Source organism: Ipomoea nil, unplaced genomic scaffold, assembly GCF_001879475.1.
Source record: "Ipomoea nil cultivar Tokyo-kokei standard unplaced genomic scaffold, Asagao_1.1 scaffold3069, whole genome shotgun sequence".
Classification (NCBI taxonomy): Eukaryota; Viridiplantae; Streptophyta; class Magnoliopsida; order Solanales; family Convolvulaceae; genus Ipomoea; species Ipomoea nil.
Window position 1 is genome coordinate 6,077,791 of NW_017619497.1, and position 24,606 is coordinate 6,102,396.

Below are 24,606 nucleotides of genomic sequence, written 5' to 3' on the forward strand. Positions count from 1 at the left end.
AATGATGATGATTCTATTTGTTGGCTTTTATTATGGAGATAGTAGGCGATGGCCATCTGCTAAAGTTTAGAGCTCAGGTATCTTTAACTAGAGTTTAAGAAAAACTTTGATAGAATTTAGGAATAACAATTGGGCGGGGCTAGTACATGAGACTTGCGAGCGGATGTTGGGAAGATTAGCAAAAATTAGCATTTTAAGCGGTGATGATGAATTTGATATATTATATCCTCAAAATGGTTAATGCTGAATGAGAAATTAATTCTCAACGTGTGTATGCATTGAGAGTTGGAAAAATAGAGTTCGGGAGGCTTTTCAGTAGATTAATTCTCAAGGTGTAATAGAGTTTGGGAGGCTTTTCAATAGACTAATTCGTTGTTAATAGAGTTTGGGTGAAAATAGAGTTGTGGGTTTCCACCATCTCGCTTAGAGTTTGGGTGAAAATAGAGTAATTAATAGACTTTGGGTGAAAATAGAGTAATTAATAGAGTTTGGGTTTTCATCGTCTCGCTGAATTGGGTGTAGAGCTGTCAAAACGGGCCCAACTCGTCGGGTTGGGCCCGTTTACCCGTAATTTTGGACGGGTTTGGTGGGAGAAATCCCAACCCGTCCCGTTTAACCCGTGCCCAGCACGGGTTGGACCCGTGGGTTACACGGGCTACCCGGCCCGTGTACTTAAAAAACAATGATGCTATTACCTATTGGGAAGGCTTCTAATATCTTTGTTGTGTACTTGTGTTGTAGGCACCTCTATTGGGTTTGTGTACTTGTGTTGTAGGCACCTCTATTGGATTTTTGTACTTGTGCTGTAGGCACCTCTATTGGGTTCGACAGTTGGGTCAGATTCACTCGCTGAATTGTAGGCAGATTCACTCGTTGAATTGTAGACTTCTAGGACAGGTCGCTTCATACCCAAAACCAAGGATTGAACCTTGACCTTTAGTTAAGGATGGTTAAGTCCCTTCCACTCAACCACACCCCCCAAGTTAAAACATCATGTGCCCCCATGCAGGATCGAACTACAGACCTTCAGTTTACAAGACTAATGCTCTACCACTGAGCTATAGGGGCTTTGACATGTCTCACATTAGAAGACATGTGAATTTGCACTAATATAAATATAATTTAGCTTTTGAAGTAAAAGTCAAATTGCATGTGTAATATACAAGCTCTCTCTAGCTTGTGTGTGAATTTACAAGGCAGTATATGTTCTATACTTTCTCAAACGATTTCAGCCCAAAGAATTTAAGCCCCCACCAACGGAGTTCAAACCTTTGACCATCCACTTGGATGAATAATCGAGATGCCATCATACTACATGGTAATTGACTTCATGTCGTTACCTTAGAAGAAAATTTTCACTAAAATGAGTCTATTTTCTTTGATCTAAAATATATATAAGTTTCATTATATTGACTTTATTTTTCTTAGATAACCAAATATTGAAAAATTTGAAAGACTTTCAAATTTCAAAAATCATCCTATATTTCTTTATATTTTTTTTTTGAGTTACAAATTCATATATAAATAATCATCCAGTCGCTAATATCAACTTAATTAAGTATATAAATATTAGTCCTTTTGTCCCTCGACTATTGAGTATTGCTTAATTAGACATTCAATTCACATAAAGTGAAGAATTTGTTCAATAAAAATGAACATTTTTTTTCTGTGCAAACTAGGATTCTTTATGTTTGGTGTGCATGGTGCATGTTTGATATTACTTTTGTTTTTCTTATTTTTCTCCTTTTAGGTGTTTTAGTCAAACTAGTTGCATATAATTTTTTTAGTACTATTTATTTTTTTTATGTGTAAGTTATGGGCTATTGTACATGAGCAATGTTTACTTAATTCATATTATTGAGTAGTGATTGCTGGTTTTCCGAGCTCGTCACCGCAAAGAAAGAAAAAAAGAAAAAAGAAAAAAAGAAGAAGAGAATAAGTATAAAAGTTGCTTGTATTTATGGTTAACACATTACAATCATTCTACACTAACCGGGCGTTTGGTTGGAGGGGGGGAATTATGTGGGAAAGGAATTGTAATTCCATGGGAGTTGAATTACTGGGAATAAAGTGGGAATTTAAATTCCAGTGTTTGGTTGATAGGAATAGAATTACTGGGAATTTCAATTTCAATGTTTGGTATACATGGGAATTGAAAGGGAATAATAAGTAGTATAAAGTCAAAAATGTCCATTATTGTTGTTAGACATTAATTTTAGGTTAAAAAAGGAAGGGGTAATTTTGACTCATCACTATCTTTTTTTCCCAGGAATTAAAATACCAGGGGGGGACATGGGATTTTAATTCCATGAAAATAGGGGAATTGCAATTCCATGGAATTGCAATTCCCTCTAACCAAACTACGGAAATTAATGGCATTTGGAATTAGGTGGGAATTAAGTGGGAAGGGAATTTAAAATCCCTCCAACCAAACGCCCTGTAAGGGTCCGCTTGGAAAGCAGGAAAATGACTTCTGGAAAATGAGTCATTTTCCGGAAAACATTTTCCTTTCTAGTGTTTGGTTGCATTCTGGAAAACTATTTTTGTGTGTTTGGTTCATTTTCTGGAAAATGAGTAGAATTGTATAATTACACATTTTAATTATTTTATTTAAAATATTACAACATGTATAATAATATATAATAATATAATAATAATTTTAAATATAATAAAAAAATAACTAATAATATATCAAAAATATTATGGTGGTGGTGGTGGTGTAGTGGTAGTGGTGTTATTTGTTATATAATAATAATAATAATAATAATAATAATAATAATAATAATAATAACTGGTGGTGGTATGACAGTGGTGGCAGTGGTGGTGGTGATGGTGTGGTGGTGGTGGTTGCGGTGGTATGGTGGTGGTGGTGGTGGCGGCGACGGTGGTTGTGGTGGTATGGTGGTGGTGGTGGCGGCGGTGGTTGCGGTGGTATGGTCGTGGTAGTGGTGGCGGCGGTGGTGTGATGGTGGTGGTGGCGGTGGTATGGTGGTATGGTGGTGGTGGCGGCGGCGGTGGTATTGATGGTGGTGGTGGCGACGACGGTGGTTGCGGTGGTATGGTGGTGGTGGCGGCGGCGACGGTGGTTGCGGTGGGGTGGTGGTGGTGGCGGTGGTGGTGTGATGGTGGTGGTGGCGGCGGCGGTTGCGGTGGTATGGTGGTGGTGGCGGCGGCGACGGTGGTGGTAGTGGTGGTGGTGTGATGCTAGTGGTGTGGTGGTGGTGGTATGGTGTTGATGATGTTGGTGGTGGTGTGATGTTGGTGTAAAAGTTGGAAAATGACTTCCCCCAAAAAAAGGGGAAGTCATTTTCCTCCAAAACAAGCTTATTTTCCAAAGTTAACGGAAAATGATTTCCGTTAACTTGATTTTTCAAGCACATTCAAACAATGGAAACTTGAAAAATGATTTCCAGAACTCATTTTCCAGGTTTCCAAACACACCCTAAATTAAAGTGTAGTACAGTGGTTTGGCCAGTAGTAAATTTCCAATTGTACTTAATCAGTAGGCCAGGTAAGATTAGGCCAATTCTCAATTAAAATTAGGTATTGGTTGGGTGAAGAAGATTAGGTATTGGTGGAAATTACGTTGTTGGAAGCAACATAAATTTCCATGGATCTAGGAGACAAAAATGTCAAAATTGATTGAAATAAAATCATAGAGAAATTTTGTAATGTCAAATAATAAGATTAATGATGCCAAGTATTTTTGTGATTTGATGGCATCATTGTTACTTTTTTTTAAGAAAGGTCTCATGCTTGTTGAATAGACACACTATTAATAGATTAGAGTGTACTAAAACATGCTCTAAGTTCCTAACTCATTGAGTCGCTTCCCGTAATTTACTCTCTTCAGAAGACCCCGCAAGGCCACAATTTATATACCCATCTCCACAAGGCCATAAGTTGGGCTAAGCACTGACCCATTAAAATGCATCCCGCAACTTACCCTCTTCACAAGGGATTGTTATGTTGTGCAACCGTGTGCACCATGCAGATTCATAATTTTTATACTGTAGATTAATAATTTTTATACTGTAGATTCATAATTTCTAAACCGTAGATTCATAATTTTATACAGTAGATTCATAATTTCTATACAGTAGATTCATAATTTCGATCTGTACTGTAGATTCATAATTTCTAAACTGTATAGTTATCAAATTATGAACATATAGTTATGCGATTTGTGAATACAGAGTTCAACAATTGGGAATATGAACATCGAAAATTATGAACATATAGCTCTATAATATAATTATGAACATATATTTATAAAATTATGAATCTACAGTATAGAAATTATGAATCTAGACCCTTGTGCACCATGCATGGTGCACACGGTTGCACGGCATAATTTGCCCTTCACGAGGCCCTAAGGATGAGGCAGGGGGAGTATTTAGATCAAAGTATTGTGTGAGACTATCTCACGTGATACGTCATACGTGTATTATTTTTTAGTTAAAATATAAGACAAAAACTTGTGTGAGACCGTCTCACCGTGAGACGAGTCGGGTCAAAATAGAAATGTACTACTTAAATGTCTTAATTATATGCTCAAATGTAATACTAATATAAGGATAAATGTAATTCTTTTACATTTCGATTTGAAAATGTAAGAGGGACCACCACGGCTCTTCTCTTCTCGAGAATCCATACATCCTTTTTTCCTCAAAAGTATTATATCTACTATACTAATAAGAGCCCAAGAGAGTTAGGCCTATAATGGGTAGAAAAAATGGCGGTCACAGATTTTAATCAAATGAATGGCTCAGATTGATTAAAAGATTGATAAGATTTAAATTTTACACTAAAATTTCCTAAAATACTCACACACCGTTACTAATTCCGTTAAAATTTTAAGAATTGCCGTTAGTTCACCGTTAACTTACTCATTGATTTCAATAAAAATAAAAAATAAAAAATAAATAAATAAAGGTCTTAGGTTCGAACCTCATCCCAATCAAAGTTGGCATAATTAGTACTCTATTTTACTCTTATTAAATTATATAAATAATAATTTAGTAGCTACAACAAAAAATTATAGATATGCATTTCTTTAATTTAGAATTATGTGTCCACAATGCCTTTATTCAAAAAAAAAAATTATTCATTATCAATAAATTAAATAAGAGAAATAATTGTATTAGTTATATTGTCTTTATTTTTCTACAATATAAAAATTCTTTATATTCAAATTTATTAATTGATTATATTCGCTACATTGTCCTTACAATGTCTTAATTCAGTTAAAAAAAATTATTCATTATCAATAAATTAATTAAGAGAAATATTTTCATTAGTTATATTGTCTTTATTTTTCTCAAATGTAAAAATTTTTACATTCAAATTCATCAATTGATTATATTCACTACATTGTCTATTATCTTTTTTGTGCACTATTTTTCTAATTAAATATCAAAGTTATAATACAAAATAATGCTATATATTTATTTACCAAGTATTTTATTAATACCATGAAAAAATTAAAAAAATATATAATTAATAAAACCAACCATATTAACTACTTGAGAGATTTTGTGACAAAGAGAGTATTCAAATCACACAACAAATTGAAGTGAGAACTACCTTGCAATGTCCTTGTTTGACAATCAGCAGTTAGCGCGCGGATTATATTAGCGAATTTGACCAACGAATTTATTTAATTATTAACATTGGGTAGAAAAAATGACCGCCAAATTATTAAATCAAATGAATGGTTCAAATTGTTCAGGTTTTAATTTTTTAAAAAAATTTTCTAATTTATCCTTAATTATATGATTATCCATTTAACTTTTCCGTTAAATACCGTTAATTCACCGTTAGTCTAATTATAATATTAACGTCTAATATAGAATTATAATTACACCATTAATCTAATTCTAATATTAAAGTCTTAATAGAACTTAACCACAAATCCTAATGTCGAAATCTCCTCAAACAATATTAGTATATATTTAATATTTTATGCCCTAATTTTTATTTGTTCTCCCTTATGTCCCGTATTTGGTTTCAACCATACCTATACAATTATTTTATTGACAATTATAATCAATCTTGACTATATTATCTTGCATTTGTAAACTTAGAATTACCTATCTAACCCGCACGGGCTTAGCTCAATGGTTTAGTGGGCAGTATTTGGGAGAAGAGACCAAGGTTTGAACCTCGGCGGCGGCAGTGCGGGAATTATGTCCAAAGTGGGCAGATTCCTTGTTCGCACCGGCATTTGGTCCTGTCTGCTGAACCATTGAGTCACCGTGATTTACAACTTCCTACAATGCTCTGTCGGGTCAGAGTGTGGGGGGCCCTTGGGGTAGGGGACTCAACCTTTGGGAGAAGAATTACCTATTTAAATACGCAAATTCAATCTTCAATTATTTATGCATGAACAATTTCAATATAATCTTGCCTTAATATACTTTAAAGTACTTATTTAAAAAAAAAAACAAAAAAAAAAAAACATTGGGCATTATCCCAATCGCGCAATGCGCGTAAAAAACTAGTTTTCCCTTATAAGTAAGGGGCACTTGCCAACATTATTACTTATTATGAATTATGAAAAATGTAATACTTTTGATGGAAAATATAATATTTTTACATCAAAATGCAAAAGTATTACATTTTCTTTATAAGTAACAAAAATTTTATTCCTGATTAGTATTACATTTGAGCATATAAGTATGACATTTGCATGTTGATTCAATTCGATCCGATCTAACCCGCCTTACGAATAAGGATCCGGGAGACGGTCCCACACAATTAGTGTGACCCAAAATATAATACTTTTCTCTACACTCATAAAAAGTATTACATTTTAACTAAAATCTATTTCGTCGAGAGCTGACGGTGTCATACAGGGCATATTCTTTAATAAAATCATATATATATATATATATATATATATATATATATATATATATATATATATAACTGTTGAGTCGTTTATCCTCAACCATGACTTGTTTGTTTGGATCCAGAAGTATTCATAGTCTGCAAGAAACATAAAAGATATGTTGTTTGGTTTTCTATGGTGAAAGTTAGGCTAGCACGTTTAGTCCTCAGATATTTTTGTTTTTTGATGGATGGTGCATGAACCCTAATTTTTAAGGAAACAACTAATAAAAAGGCTTAATGCATGCCTTCCACATCATATATATTTCATTTTTTGGGTCAAGCAATAATGCCAGAATGCATGTCTTTTTAGTTCACAGTTTATCTTTTCTGTGTTTATCGGTTATTATGCAATTATACAGTAATGCGATTTACACAATATATATTCTGTGTTTATCGGTTATTATATAATTACACAGTATGCGATTTACATAGTATATACTCTTACGTAGTAGTTGTGAATTTTCACCATAAAAAAAAATATTCTAATTAAACATGAAAGATGTATAGTCAAATTACACATGCACGACAGTAGATAGCTAGTGATGAATTGGGTTTTTCTTTTTAACTTTCTTGTATGATTTACAAGCTAATACATACACACGATTATAATTTATTCAATACATACGTAACTTCAAGTAATAGCGATTAAATTTCTTTCATCGTTAAAAAACAAAAAGTAATGCTAACATTTTATTTTTATTTTGGTTCCGTCTACCTCTGGAAAATTTCAAAATTATTAGATTTGACTCTTGATGACTTTGTAATTTCTGTCCACAAATGTAGATGGAAAATCGAAACGTAATTATAACCCCTTTTTTTGGGGTCAAATTTGCTTTTTCCCTATTGTGCATCTTCAATTCCATCTCCACACAATCTTTACGTAACAAAGCCAACTACAATAACTAGAATAAAAGACAGTCAACTATAATAACCATAACCGCAGTCATTAAGTCTAAACGTTTTCAAATAATGAGAGCCTTGCACCTGATTATTCAGTGAAGTCTGTTTTGTGACTCTAATCGGTACGGTAAAAGATCAGCCTAGCAGGTTTGCTCGCCAATAAACATCTTTTATGGAGAGTCGAACTTTGAGCCCTGTGATTATCAAGCCAACTGTTCGACCAACTTGCTTGGTTACGATTGCCGGCCTCCCAGATGTTTAAATAGCTTTGCAGATAGATATGTACATGATCAAATTGGTATATACATTTTTTTTTTTATATAACGAGGATAAGACGGCACCATTATCTGAGAATGTGCATGAAATAAATCACACTACACTCGTGTAATACATAACTTGCAAATCATACTGGACAAGTAAGATCATGTGTGACGGACTTGATTAAGAGAGTATTGTCAAAAATGAAACTTATGACCTTTAGTACAATAATCATATTTTACTCACTTGATCACTTTTGATCACAGTTCACAAGTAAACTCCAAGAAAACAAAATTGTGGAAATTGTGTCAGAATTATTCTGGTCCAAATGCACAAACCAGACACAATCATAAGCATGCTATATGTTAAACACAAAGTAGAAAACGTTAATCTCATATGTAGCGCTGTACTGGTCGACAATTATATATGTAATTAGGCACGTAATTAGGTACGTAACTAATTATAAAATCAGAATCTATTTTATGGTATACAAACTCCATACAGTCAATTTAAAGTCTTTGGGGATATCAGATCATCAGATTTAAAATTTTAAGGCCCCAAAAGCTTCTCTATCAGCGTGTCTGTGCTCCACACAAAATTTAGGCTAACTTTATTATGTTGCGAGTGAAATTTCGTATACAATAGAAATAAATGTGATAGAATATGTGGCACCTGATCTAGTGAGGCTCAACTTCAGTGGCGGACCCAGAAATTCTTTTCCGTGGGAGCAAAACACATTAAAACAAAATAGATAGTTTGATAAAAAAAAAAAAAAAAACATTTAAAAGTATAACGATAAATATTGTTGGATGTGGACTAAAAAATACATTATAAACACATCTCATTATTGATATGAAAGAAAGTTATATATATGTAAATCTCACAATTAATTAATACGAAGTGTTTAAAAGTCATAGAAAATAATTAAATGAGTTAATACCCAAAATCGTCCTCGACTATAGTGGTTTTTCTCAATTTCGTCCTAAATGACTTTGGTGACCTAATATCGTCCCAAACTTTTGTGTTTCGCTCAATTTAGTCCTCCATTTGTTATTCCATCAAATTGGTGTTAAATAATGTGACAATTCAGTAATGTCAATATTGATCTCTCTTTACTTTCAACTTGTGAAGTGCGAAATTCCTCTTTCTTGTACGAATTACACCCAGAATTACTCCCAACCTGCAAATCAAATTTTATATTCGCAGTTTTAGGAGTAATTCGTAAAAAAAAAAAAAAAAAGAGATTTCGCACTTCACATGTCTATGAGTAAAGAGATGCCAATATTAAAATTACTGAATTGTCTATTTATTTAACACCAAATGGACAGAATAACAAATGATGGACTAAATTGAGCAAAACCACAAAAGTCTGGGACTAAATTGAGCGAAACACAAAAGTTTGGGACGATATTAGGTCACCAAAGTCGTTTAGGACGAAATTGAGAAAAACCACTATAGTCGAGGACGATTTTGGGTATTAACTCATAATTAAATATAACATGAACAATTTGCTGCCAAAGTAACAAGGAACAAATCTGCACAGCAGCAAAAGGATTCAAACCCTGGCATCTAGTCTAGCAAAGATAACACGCTCCTTACCACTTGATCTACTCATCTTTTGTTGATTTTTATATATTTTATTATACTTATACTAAAACTTGTACTATATATACATATATACATACAAGGGTTATATATGTGGTGGGGGTGGGGTGAGGGGGGGGGGCAGCTGACCCCACTGCCCCCATGCTGGGTCCGCCTCTGCTCAACTTATAGCTTGTAGGAATGTTAACGGGGTGGAACAGAGCGGAGAATATATCCTTCATCTCTATTCTCGAAATTCCCACCCTGATCCCCGTTCTCGTCCCAATTGAATTGCATTTTTATTTTAGAAGAAGGTTAGTACCCCCACCCCGACACACCTATATATACAAGAAGAGAAAGATCATACTTCGAAAGAAGTGTTCAAGTAGGTGAAACAATTCCCACCCTGATCCCCGTTCTCGTCCCAATTGAATTGCATTTTTATTTTAGAAGAAGATTAGTACCCCCACCCCGACACACCTATATATACAAGAAGAGAAAGATCATACTTCGAAAGAAGTGTTCAAGTAAATGAAACATGATTCTCGTACTTAAAAATCAGAAGTTTAATTATTGTCAACATCGTATTAATCATGTCTGTAACACATAATTTTTCTAATGCGATAATCTCTTTGAGATAGCACTATAATTTTCCTAATCATCAAATGATCCTCCAAATACTGAAGTGACCTACAGCAGGTGCGCATGTCTCATATTTGACTTTAGCCGTCAATGCCTTCGGTGGAAATTTAATGTTTCTTAAGCATTTCAAACTCTTTTCCTGGTAAACCTTTACAAGTTGGGTTTTAAGTTTTTAAAATAAAGACTCCATATGGAATAACATATTTTCGTTGTCAAGCACCTTGTTCAGATGACACATCTGTCATCTGTGGCTCCCCTTTAGGAAAGGTCATAGGATCGAACCTTGGTGGTGGGATATTGACTATTTGGGCTCTAATAATTTGAAAAAGTATAAAACATATACTGATATACTACCTTGAAATGGAGTTAATAGTATTAAAAAAAAAACACATTGTGATCCTTTGTCAGCTAGGATCACAATCCAGTGTACACCTTCTGTCCTTTGGTAGTGCTCTCTATATAGGTATGCTCTACCTTGAGAGTTCATTGATGTATTGTTCCATTTGTTACCGGCATTAAAAATATTGAACAAAAAAGTTTCAAGGTGAAAATTTATCAACTACCACATTCTTTGACGACTTCTAATCTTTAAGTTCAAAATAATGTCAAATTTAAATCTCAGCGATTAGAAATATGTCACTTTTAATAATGGTACATTTTGATTCAACAATTAATGTATGAAAATGAGAGAGAGAAACTTTTCTGCTGTGTGGTTATATCTCCTTTTCATAGTTCCATCAAAGAGCAAGTTGGTACGACTATAGTATAGGTTGAATGGAGAGTGGATAATTAATCAATAATAATCATATATTAGGACCCCCTAACATTCCGGAACTCCTCATGCAACTTGACCTGTACTCAGTACTCTGTACTGCATCGAACTCTTTATTAGAATCCCACTTCTTCTTTCTTTTTCTTTTGCATAAATTAAAGGTGATAAGATTTACAAATTTTAATTTATTTATTTATGTTAAATGATAGATGATAATGTAGTGTATGTACGATTTGAAACCGAAAGACTTGAATTCAATGATGAAGGCGTTTGAAACAACAAGAGTGACCCTTTGAACTTGCAAAGGGTCAACCTAAGCCCTAAGCTCCAAGGGTACTGAAAGTTGTTCTAGGGCTAACCCACATACATGTGATTTTTTTGCAAGTATTTTCTGCCAATTGATGTGAGGTTGAAGAAAGAGAAGAAAAGAGAAAAGAAAACATAATTTGCAGGAAGTTGAGCTTTTTAAAGTTGGTGTATGCGAGCATTTCGCGCACCAGTAACACTCGCTAGGTCGTTTAAAGATTTTTTTTTTTTTTATATGGGTTAGCTCATAATTTCATATCCATAGTTTCTATACGGTAGATTCCATATCCATAATTTCTATACTGTATATTCATAATTTCAATCGTTATGTTGTGCATCCATATGCACCATGCATGGTGCATACAGATGTCAAAACGACGTTGTTTTATTAAAAAATGCGCGTCTCCCCTTTTAAAAAAATTCAGGTTCGATTCCTAGCAACAACATTATATTGTTCATTCATTCTGGAATTTTAGTTCATAGATTATGGAATTATAGTTCATTGATTATGGAATTATTGTTCATCGATTATGGAATTGTAGTTCATCGATTCTGAAATTTTAGTTTATAGATTATGGAATTTTAGTTCATTCATTCTGGAATTTTTAGTTCATAGATTAGATTATGGAATTATAGTTCATCGATTATGGAATTATAGTTCATCGATTATGGAATTTTAGTTCATATGTTGCTGGGAATCGAACCTGATTTTTTTTTTTAAGGGGAGACTGCGCGTTTTATTAAAACGACGTCGTTTTTGCATCCGTATGCACCATGCATGGTGCATACAGATGCAAAAACGACGTCGTTTTAATAAAACGCGCAGTCTCCCCCTTAAAAAAAAAAAAAAATCAGGTTCGGATAATTTGCCGTGCTCACAGCATAATTTGCCGGAACGAAATGAAATGGGCTTCTATAGAATTACTCTTCAGACTAATCTCAACTTCTGTTATATTGTAAATTTGGGCCTATTCAATTGTCATCTTGGTTTGGCCTAAAAAAATACTTTAAAAGCCCACTGAGATGTGCCTTGGCAAATTATTGTGTGGTTGTATAGATCACGGTTCAAAACGAAATCGTTTTGATGTTAAAAAAATTGTTTGTTTCGTGTGCGTGTCAGAATAATGAATATTCTGAGGTAAGGTAATATATTCTATGAGTTAGAATAATGTACTCTATATGTGTTAGAATACTGGAATTTCTGAGATAAAATAATGTATTTTATGAGTTAGAGTAATGCACTTTATGTGTTAGAATTTAGAATAATGTATTTTATTAGTTAGAATAATGTACTTTATGTATTTTTTGACAGTGTGGACCACGGTCCACGCAATAATGATTGGATCGCTTTATAGTTTCATCAAGAGAATTTTTTTTGGAGTACTACTCAAGTTTTTACAATGTAGTATCTGTTCACACATATTTTCTCAATCTATTGAAGCACAAAGAGTCAATGCCACTCCTGGAATTCTCAACCTTAGCTTCTTGTTATTGTACACCAATTTTTTTCTTCCGTGAAATGTCAAAATTATAATTGAAGAAATTGGGTTACTTGAGTATCACAAAATAAAAAGAAAATTGATGGAGCCATGGTCCCAATTGCTATTTTATTTGGAGGTTAAAACCCGCAACCTCAAGCCTAGTAACACACCCACCAATTAACTAAGCTACTCTATCTCTTGTTTGTAAAGGCGTAGCAGGATGCTATACATATTTAGGTGTAAAGTACAGTGTTGACAGCAAAGTAGTGGGAGACACGTCCACGGTTTAGATGAAAGGCAAAACATCTGGAGGGTTTTTACACTTGTCAAGCATCCGGAGGGTGTTTACACTATATAAATGACATCATGTCTCCCTTTAAACATCATCCCTTATTCACTACATCTCTCCTGGTCTAGTGGCTCGTGGTCCTTTGTACTTACAGCAACACCATGGTACGATTCTCCAACTGTGTGGACCATGGTCTGCAATAATGATTGGTACATACTCTTATGAGCCTAGCTCTATAGTCCATTTATGGTGGATTCGGTCCTGATAAAATCATCAAAAATAATGAAGTATTTAAATGGTGAAACTTTGATTGATAGCCATTGAGATAAAAAGCATTGGAAACACATGCTTTTTTTTAAGTGAATTTGGTTGCTTTAGGTAGCTTGAAGCATTTATGTACATGTTTCGGATTTTCCTAAGAATAAGGTTATAAATATGGAATAATCGTACCAATATAATACCATTAAGGCAATAAAATAGGCAAAGAATCTGGCAGGGTTGATTTTTTTTTTTTTTTTTTGGGCAGGGTTGAAATTTGAAAGTGAAATAAAGATAATGATGTTAATAACAAAAATTGTCACATGGCTAACTCAACTGAACATGAACCATAGAGGCTAGACATTTACTCACTTGCACAAGGAGTCCCTATCACTTTGAGAGATTCACACTGCTGCTGGTGAGACTCGATCCCTGGTTATTCTTTCCAACTTTCACTTTTATGATTAGTTGAGCTGTCCATACCGGCAATTTTCGTTTATTAGAACAATGGACCAAGTTGTTTCCTTACACCCATTCTCCAACTTGGTTCCTTACACCCATACTCTATTATTACAGTACCATTGTCTCTGAACTAAAAGACAATAGTCCAATTTGTATTGGATCTAAGAAAAACCAAAAAAAAAAAAAAAAAAAACATCAACAATCTTCTAGAAATACAGCTCTGTTAGTTCACATGCTTTATGATTTAATCTGTCCCATTCAAGAATTGGCCTATACATACGCAAATATGCATTAGAAACTTGTACGCTACTTCGAGTTAATGCCAATTTATTTGATTTTGAATTACCGCAACTGGTATTTGAAAATTGAAATGATGCATTAGGCATTTCGGTGCACTCAAATCGAATCGAATCAAGAAGAGCTCCGTCACTACTCGAGAAGATCAAAAGATCGTTTTTTATGGAGAGTCAAATTTAAAACTTTATAATTACCGAGTCAGCTGATCAATTTGACTGGGATGCCTTATAATTTAATTGATCTTATCCATACTCACTCCTAGATTTCCACAAATTAGGTAAAAGGATCGGTGTTCATCATAAGCTTACTACATTAGGTATAACTCTTTTATTTCAATTGCTAAAATTTCATTGTGTATTTACTTAGCATGAACTAACTAAATTGACAGTGTCGTGGGGTGTAATTTATTTGATCTAAACCCAAGGGTTGCAATTTAAGATTGTTTACTTTTATCTTTACTTGAGCATCTTTGTATATACTAATTACTCAAGTATTCTATTTTTAATTTTCTATTCTTTATCCATAGCCAGTTCTATAAGAAAAGTCTTTCTTTTTTTTTTTTTTTTGAAATTTCTTTTTCATGAGGCTGACAATGTATTATCCACCAATCATGATTCAATAGGGGTGGCCAAGCTTTGGGCATCAATACAGCTATACTGAGGCTGTGTACATCGAACGCTCCCACATGGAGCGTGAGAGGGTCCAGCCATGAATGCCAAGTCGTTTTCTTTCTCTCACAAAAAGTTGAATCTCTAATTACAGAATTTCATATTTCAGTTTTATAGAATATTTATAAGAATATAAATCACGATAATTTAATGGTTTAATAAATATGGTCAAATGTTGATGTACATAAAGAATTTATTCATTTTTAAGTATAATTCTTATTGTTTAGTATAATTTAAACTTTGGTCTGTTCTTCTAAATGTTGCCTAATGAACCATTGAGCAAACAGTTTTGGTGACAAATAATGTTGAGGCTGCAAACTTATACGGTGTACAAAACAAAAGATTTTTCTTCTAGTCTTCTAGAGAGCTGAATAGCCTTCTTCACCCTCATCACCATCTTCGTTTGGGTCTGTAAGTTTACGGCTACCCTTTTCTTTAATTTTAATTTCAGTTTCGTGTTCTGCTCTTATTTTTCGCTACAGAATGGACTGTCATAAAGACTTCAGCTTTTAGCGTTTTCTGTGACTTTTGAAGTGGGGGGTTCTATTTTCTTCTGGTTCTGAAGCTTATTCTTTCTGCTCTTATTTTTCGTAACAGAACTGTGATAAAGACTTCAACTTTTAGCGTTTTATGCTTCTTTTCTGTGATTTTTGAAGTGGGGTTTTGTTTTCTTCTAAATCTTGAATGAATATCGCTTTATTTGTGAAAATTTATGAACTGTAAGTCTGTAAGTGTCAAAGTTTGCCTTGAATTTTCATTTTTCTTGCTTAAATTTGTGATGCTTTAGTTATAGATATGATTAGGACCGAGTTAATGGGGGGTTTTTGTATTTGTATGTCTTACTTTAGGAGGAGAAGTGGCTTGGTTGTTCCCTTGGCTAGGTGGTGATACTTTTGTTTGATACTATGATTTTGTGATGCCTATGTTATATGATGAGTGTTGGTGTTAATTCGTCTAATTTTGTGTTATGATAGATGGTTTGGTTGTGAAAAATTGATGCCTATTTACAATCGGCTTTGATAGAGTAGTGCGAGATGTTGAAGATGAGCATCTATGGTGTGATTATGTGAAGGTTAAAGATGCAAAGGGTAAGGGTATCGTCTCAACAATCTCCAGTGCATAAACTGGGGGATTCCCATATGACATTGTCCCCGAAATTTAGGATAGCGGTAGTAGGTTCCACTCTGCTAGATCCTTGGTTGGACAACGAATTGGCTCTGAAGGGAGAGCCTCTAATTCCCGGGCTCCCGGATGATGTTGGGCTCAATTGCCTCCTCAGGGTTCCGGTTGATAACCATCTTAGCTGTAGGGCTGTGTGTAAGCGTTGGTATTTGCTTTTTGGCAGTAAGGAGAGGTTCTTTTCTCGGAGAAAAGAACTCTCGTTTCATGACCCGTGGCTTTTCGTGTTTGCCTTTCACAAATGCACTGGGAAAATTGAATGGAAGGTTTTCGATCTGACGAGCTTTTCTTGGCACGCCATACCCGCAATGCCTTGCAAGGACAAGGTCATACCCCACGGGTTCAGGTGCATTTCGATGCCTCACGAGGGTGTTATGTTTGTTTGCGGGGGGTTAGTCTCTGATACCGATTGTCCCCTTAATTTGGTACTAAAGTACGAAGTTGGGTGTAACCGATGGACCGTCATGAAAAGTATGATTACCCCGAGGTCTTTTTTTGGCAGTGGGGTTATAGACGGGATGATTTATGTTGCTGGAGGGAATAGTTCGGATCTTTTCGAGCTCAACTCAGCCGAAGCCCTAGATCCTTACACCGGGACATGGCGATCGGTTTCCAATATTGGCATATACATGTCCTCGTACGATGCAGCAGTCCTGAACGGGAAGCTTTTCATAACCGAGGGCTGGTTTTGGCCCTTCTATGTGGTTCCTAGGGGACAAGTATACGACCCGAAAACAGATAAGTGGGAGGGCATGCCGTCTGGACTTCGAGAAGGTTGGACTGGCTCGAGCGTCGTGATTGACGGGCACTTGTTCGTTGTTTCAGAGCACGAGAGGGCAAAAGTTAAGGTCTACAACTTCGAGACAGATAACTGGGACATGATCGATGGACTCCCGTTGCCCGAGCTGATACGCAAACCTTTCTGTGTCAACTGCTGTGGCAACCGGATCATCGTCGTAGGACAAAACCTTAACATCGCGGTGGGACATGTCACGAGGCACCAGCAATGCGAAAACCCGAACTTTAATGTTGAATGGCAAGTCATGGATGCACCTGATAGCCTATCTGAACTATCACCATCAAGTGCACAGGTTCTCTTTGCTTAGTCTCTTCAACTGTAATATATGATCACAGAGAGTTTAGAATATGAGAGTTTTTAGAAAGAGTACTTTAATTTGAGGATAGTGTGTTTGTTTTCTTTAAGGTTGTGTATGTGAGTGAAGAATCTTCATCTGAATTTAGATTCTCTTGTATTTATACACAATAAATTAGACTTACCATGTTTTAGAAGGTTATATATATTGTCATGAAAGAAGAGATCCAAGTTGGCTGTTGTTAGTATAAAAGTTTGCACTTTGTTACGCTTAAAACCTGCTCGCAACAATTTGATCAACTTTGCACGGATTGTCGCGAGTTAGATTATTATTCGACAACTAAACATCCACATTATCATATAATTTGATATAGTTAATTCTATTTTTGGTTTTATATTTATAGGTGACTGTCCACTTTTAATTTCTTTTTATTAGAAAAATTTTTTATTAAAATATCTTCATTTGGTCTTAATATTATTATGGCAGGACCGTTTTTAATCCTCCATCAACAAAATTGTTACAATGTAGTTTTTTTGAAAGCAACCAAAGAGGCATATAATAGAGATAAGCAGTAGTTTGGTCAAAAGCTGTAGAAGCTAAAGTATGAGCTAATAAATTATCCGATCTAGGAATAAACTTAATTAAACAGCAACCGAAAGAGGATATGTAGGATCTGCAACTATCAATAGCATAGCCGACGTACGAATGAATTGGAGCAGCGACCGAGGGCAGGTAATGCTGAAGGGTTAGACAGTCTGTGAGAAGGTCTATAGACCGTTTCCCGCGATCCCTCAGCAAAGGGAAAAAAAAACCCGGGAGAACGACATTGAAAGTCGCAGCATAACCTCCATTCTCGTCGAGAAGCACTGCTCCAACCGTGGCTTTGTTTGTCGAAGGATGGTACCCGGCGTCAAACTGACATGTCCACGATGGTGGTGCAGCTGTGTGGTCCATGATAGCAGAATGTCTCGCGACAGACTCGGCAGGCTCAGCTGGAGACGGCTGTTGTCCGGGTGTACACGGCGCCATGCATGCATGGCGACTATGGCGGTCGCCACAAGTTTCCTCGGCGTCGGAAGATAAGCATCCCAAACCGCACCATTTCTTGCCTTCCAAATGGAATATAGAATAACAGCTGTGAACATGATCTCATTAGTGTCTAAAATATTCATAACTTCACCAAACCAAATATGAAAAATATTTGTCACAATATTGGAGATTGGAATGTGGGATTCAGGCCATACGGAGCTTGCAAAATCACACAATACCAAAGAATGCATAGTGTCTTCATGAATGATACCACACATGGCGCAAGTAGGATCGACTTCCACTCTCTTTATAACCAAGTTATTGGTAATAGGAAGGATATCACTTAAGGCTCTCCATACAAAGTAAGTTGATTCGTTATATTTTTTTTTAAAAAAAATATAATTGAATATCAAAATGTTCTTGTATTTAACAATATTTAAACTGTTTTATTGATAAAAGATAAAAATAAATGATCATGTTACAATAATACTATACTAAGATCAAAATTGAATAATTAGATAAAAAAAATACTTAAAATGAATTGTCACGTATAAATCTAGTATCAAAATAATACAAAAACATACAGAAGTGTATACGCACATTGAAGACATATTCGCATTTGATCAGAAATTGTTCGTATACAGATTACAACAGAGAGAAGTGAGAAGCGAAGAGAGAAGAGAGAAGAGAAATGGGGGCGTTGACAGCATCCTTAATAGCAATAGCGGGGGTAATACTTGGGTGGATCACCATCGAGATGGCCTGCAAGCCTTGCCTGGAGAAGGGCCGGGAAGCCGTGGATCGCAACCTCAACCCGGATTACGACCCGGACGATCACGACGCTCGGGTCCCTCTCAACCCGGATCCCACACCGGCCGAAGCCTACTACTCCGCCGCCTCTCCTGTCGTCAAAGCCGTTTGATCCTCGAAATTCTACGCCATTAGCAAACCCGATCGCCGGTTCTTTTCACAATCCCTACTGTTAAAAGATAAATTACTTGGTATCGATGTTATCTTATACCGCTTTTATTCTGCATTTCTGTACAAAACTGGGAATTGAATGTGAGGGAATTGATATTTCTTTTATTTTTTCATGGATTTTCTTTCTACCTTTGGTGAAAATGTTTGCTGATTTTGTATATTTATATGGAGTTTAGCACTTTAGCTTAGTCTGTTTGAAAGCTTATGATTGTTGATTGAAGCATTCACCAATTTAGGTGTCTAAACAAAGTCTTGACTGAGGTTATTTTTAATTTAATTTTTCATAATGTTAAGTTTAGTGGAGTATTATAGTATATAAAATTTATAGGTTTAGAAACTATGATACTATAAAAAATCAAATTAAAAATTATTAAAGAAAATAAACAAAGAAAGAAAGAAAGTTAGATTTGACCAATGAGTAATAAACAAGTAGGTAAAATGAGCAATTTCATCTTTGCAGTCTTTCATGTCAGATTCTGTTCTGTGCAACTTGCATAAGGATTCTTGATTATTGTAGAATTTGAAAGCACAAATTTTTGGGCAGATGGTTGAAATTGTTTCCCAGGTTTTGGATGTGTAGCTACTTGTAATGATCTTGAACCTAAAACAGCTTTCATTAATACTTCATTAAACTTAGATTAACATCCTTAGTTTCTTGTGACAATGGCCATATTTTCTGATTGATTAGGTTTAACCAGAGATTAACAGCCTTGGTTCTTAAGGCCAATTGCCTATTCTTCTTCTGAATAATTAGTTTTAGAATCCATCCACTGGCTTTGGCTCTCTTCATCTTCCCAAGATTGTTAAAAAATGCATCTTTTTATTTTGGATGTCAGACCTGAAATGCAAAACCGGCTGGAAATGAAGGATACACATTAACATAATAGTCCCCATTTCTCATTTCATAACTTCCAGAGAAAAATGCATTAACGTGTTAATGATGTACTGTGGTGTATAAGTTTTCTGGACTTCGTTGTTCACCAAGTTGAGGAGAATCTTTTCCTTATTATTAATCTCTGCAGGTCTCCTCTGTTCCCCCTGTAATGCATTTGATTTGAAAGTTTGTAGATTACAAGTTTAGTAATGACTTAGTCAAATGGTGTCCATGCATATTGCTTTTTTGTGATTATTCTCCAAGAACAATGTAGTTATTAGAATGACCATTTGATTTGTTTTGGCTTTGGGAGCTATGATCTTAGCCTTTCAAGATAGAAATAATGTCTTGAGTGTCAAATGTTGTTTGATTGTTGTAGTCTCAGTTCCAGTTTTGACCATTCTTCCACTCTGTGTATTTTTAAGTGCAACTGATTTAAGGTAATTAAGATAGTGTTGATTTAAGGTATTTTTTTTGGTGTTCCTTTTTCTCAAACTGTGACCCCTTCAAAAACCCCCCTTCTAACCTGCATACAAAACATTGATAATTGAATACTGATAAAGAAACATTTCCATTTTATCTATGTATATTGAAAATAGAAATGCTCGACAAAATATATGAATAGAGAGCAGAGGCTAACTCATGTGCTGGTTGAATGGCAATGGATCATGGTCACCAACTCCATGGTTTACAAGTCTTCAAGAATTATAGAGGGGATCCAACCCTTTGTTCTGCTGCTCTTTGAAAACGGGCTTTTATTTGTTCATATTGCTGAACCATCCACTTTCAGCCCCCTCTCTCACCTAGTCTCCTTGTAAGTTGAAAAATTTGACAAAAAATCTTGAGTAATGAAAGTGCTCTTTCTGGATTTGAAGAGTTCAGAATGTCCATGAATGAAGATTGGGTTGAGGTTATTGTCACCCCTAAATATTAAAAACACAGCCTGGTCCTGGTAGAACAAATCAATGTTATTGAAGGGTATGTACCATTTACTCAACTTTCCATATTCTTCTTGCTTCTTCTCTAACCCGATTATTACATTAAAAAATCCAGCACAACTTAGATACATTTACAACTTCGGGTGCTCAAAGATTCAATTCAAGTAATACGATTCCACATCGACTTCACAAGAAATTGTGAAGTGGTACTTAAGCTGGGGCTAAACTTTAATTCACGAGTTACCTTTTGTGGTGAAATTAAGGTCTTGACTTGAGTGTTGTATCATGTGATGCTCTTATTAAGAGGCCAGACAGAGAGTGGTGAAAAAAGGCTACCCAGTTTTTGTGGTGAAGTTATGATTTTAATTTGAATGCCTGGAAGTCCTTTTATTGAGATCAACCCCCCCCCCCCCCCCCCCCCCAACCAACACCTTTTAATCTCCTCTAAATTCAAACTCATAGAAATTGTTTCACTCCTCAACTTAACAAAGAATTATATCTCCGTCTAGTTACATCAATCGTATATCTGAATTTATATTTCACCATTGTCATTATTATGTTCTTGAAAAATCTTGATTTTCCAAGTCCATAGGTCATGGGTGAACTTAATTGCATTTTAATCATGAAAAAAAAAACACTATTTACACTCCATCCCTTTCTCTTATTGACAACTCTCCATCATTAGTACACCCAATTAACTAATGGTGCCCTTAAAGAAGAGGATCACCCTCCAACCAGTAGATGTGGGTTTGTAAGTTAAATGTTTCACTTTTCCAAGGTTGTTTTGGACCCACCTGTTGGATATCCTGCACACTAATTACTAGATTATTAGATTATTAGGCAGTGTGGTTAATGTAGGCCATGGATTATCGAAAAACCCACAGTGATGATTTTGATGTGTTTCGTCTTTGTTAATTAAGCCAAGCCACCATTTACAGCCAATCTCAATTAATTAACTTAAGACTAAGAGCATTTTTAGTGGTACTTAGCTTGTAGCTTAATGATGACAACCAAGTCTTAATTAGCTTAATCGCAATCAATCTTCCTCAAAATCATACCACATAAGACTGACCTTTCGATGAGATTAAGCCTCGGATTTTGTGATGGTTTTTTTTTTTTTTTTTTTTTTAAATATATAATATGTTGATTATACTCTGTTTATTTTAAAAGTATTTCTGGTTTGACTCGATACATAGATTTAGGAGAGTATTTTATATACTCTGTATTTTTTTATTTTATTTTTTGTGACAAAAGAATCTTGCAGTCATTATTTGAAGTGGACTGATGTTTTTTTGGAGGGGGGGAGGGGGGGTCCATAATGAATGCGTTGTAAATTTAAGAGTACAGAACTTTTTTTTGAAAGGGGTGGTCAAGTGGGTAAAGTATGATTCTTGTAACTCTTGGTCAAGCCTGTTCCACGAGTCATAAAGTATAGAGGTAATCCCTAGCTAAGTTGGTCGAATAATTGGTTTGATAACCACAAGGTTCCAAATTTGACTCCTCAGGAGAACGGTTCATTGACAATCCTTATAGTCCTTGCTAGTTAAGGTCTCCTCACAAGACGAGTTTCAGAACACACTTCTAGATAGGCAGATAGCAGTTGCAGACTTTTCTGTAAATTAAATTACCACATCATAATATCATCATCTCATATAGGTTGACATGCACCATTAATTATACCAGTGTATATTAAGATTTATGATTATGATATTAAGGTCTGCTTGGTTTTTTGTTTTAAGGAAATTGCACAATTGAAATAAGACGACAACAACGACCAAATCAGCAACAACATTGTAAATAAAAATCTAATGGGGAAAAACAATTATTGCTGCACGTTTAAATGATATTTTTTGAATTGATGGGTGCCAAATTATTTTAATAAATGGATCACAAGAAGATCTAAGACAAGCAATATAGTGATATAATATCCAAATTTCAGACCAAACATCAATTATTCATTAGAGAGCCAATCAAATCTCCATGCCAGCTGTCTCGTCTAAAATAGGTGTTTTTTATAATTCAGCGAGAGGATTAATTAGTCATTGTATTCAAAAGGAATAAAATTGATTTTTTCTTAACTTCTTCCAAAAGGTTGAATCTCCAACTCCAAAGGACCCTAAATCCCGGGCCAACAAAGCATTTAGGAGGATGAAAATTACGGTAACTCAATGGCTCAGCAGACAACAGGGTCAAATGTCGGTACGCACAAGGGATCTACTCACTTTAGGCATAATCTCCACATTGCTGCCCGAGATTTGAACCTTAATCCATTGAAGTAGTACACTTTTGACATCAAATTTTGGAATTCGATCAAAATTCAATTTGTACACAAATTGTGAGTGCTGGGTGTTTACTATTTTTGGATAATGGTGTTATTTATGGATGACTTCATGATGCAACAACAAATAGTTAAAAACAGAAAATTACATAATAAAATAAACACAACTTTTTTTTTTTATTAAAAAAAAAAGGTCTAGTTCAAATCACAATGAAGGGGGTGGTGCTGGCTTTTCTGCGTAAGCTTTCTATTTTGGTAGTGACTAGATTTAGATATGGAAATACTATTATTTTTCACGACTAGAATTTATCTATTATTGCTTCTTCTTCTTTTTTTTTTTTCACTTTTAATTATCGAGTTCAAAATTAAACAGATTTTATTTCTGATTATTGATCAAAAATATGTCTCAATATATTCATTTTTAATGCATTGAAAGTTCATCTTTTAAATGTTCATTTTTGTGTACCGAAAATTCATTATTTGAAAAACGAACTACTTTCAGTATACTAGAACATTTATCCATCATCCACGCTATATTACAATGTAGACCATGATCAATAATTGTATAATTTGCTTGTGGTCTCATGACATCACTCTTCTTTTCATAAGAAAGGTCGCAAGTTCGAGTCACATCCACAGTTTGGGTTGGCAAAAAACTTAAGATACTTAAAACCTATGATTGTGAATTAGAAAACCATCACATCCGATGGTGTGGAGTTGAAACTCCAACATGGATAAACCTTATTTCTGGCCTGGTTTTGTTTGGAATATGAAGAAGATCCAATGAATGTAATGAGTGGCACTTTGAAGCTCTCCATTCTCCAAGCAACCTTAACTTCACGTACGATATTCAATGTTTGCAGCCACAAAAATGGTGGGTTTTGATATTTGCGTCCTAAGCCGTGTTTGGAGCACACATGCCAGTTTAAGGAAAACTTCATTTGTTCACAAACCATAAGTAGGAAAGTTTTAAGGATATAGATGATGAAGTGTACACCAAAGGTTCCTATTCTGATTGGGAATATACTTTAAATTTCTTCCAACCAAATTATAATCTCAAAGAATTTAATTAGTTAATTGCATTGTGCACAACACTATTGATGAAGACCAGAGGATATCAGACAACATAATTGTGATTATCCCACATAACACACTTTGGGTTAATATTTATTTATAACTTTCAACTTGATATTTTCAATCTTATCATGGAAGAGATTACATGTGCGACATTATATTTGTCATGTCCATGAACATCCCCACATCCAATCATCTTTACCCTAATTAACTTACCTTAGCTTATCCCATTACCAATTAATCTACTATCTAAGCCACAATTTATATTGTATTGAAATCGTTTTTGTATTTGATTATTAGACAAATTCATTGGTAGCGAATGAATAAACAAGAGAGTTTTTCTTTTAC

General features: G+C 34.8%; 1 protein-coding gene and 1 non-coding gene across 4 annotated transcripts; one reads left to right on the top strand and one right to left on the bottom strand.

Annotated features, from left to right (window-relative positions):
* Positions 1–996: 996 nt before the first annotated feature.
* Positions 997–1,068, bottom strand: TRNAT-UGU. The gene has a single exon. It is a non-coding gene; the product is annotated as a tRNA-Thr (tRNA).
* Positions 1,069–15,098: 14,030 nt separating this feature from the next.
* Positions 15,099–17,285, top strand: LOC109165745 (F-box/kelch-repeat protein At1g30090). Of its 3 annotated transcripts, none has more exons than XM_019314657.1 (2): positions 15,099–15,222; positions 15,786–17,285. In XM_019314657.1, the coding sequence occupies exon 2, from the start codon at positions 15,891–15,893 to the stop codon at positions 17,094–17,096; it is 1,206 nt and encodes a 401-aa protein (XP_019170202.1). In that variant the 5' UTR covers positions 15,099–15,222; positions 15,786–15,890; the 3' UTR covers positions 17,097–17,285. The 3 variants fall into 3 exon arrangements, with proteins under 3 accessions (XP_019170202.1, XP_019170201.1, XP_019170203.1); XM_019314656.1 differs by having other exon boundaries at positions 15,835–17,285; XM_019314658.1 differs by having other exon boundaries at positions 15,099–15,218; positions 15,835–17,285.
* The last annotated feature ends 7,321 nt before the right edge of the window (positions 17,286–24,606 follow it).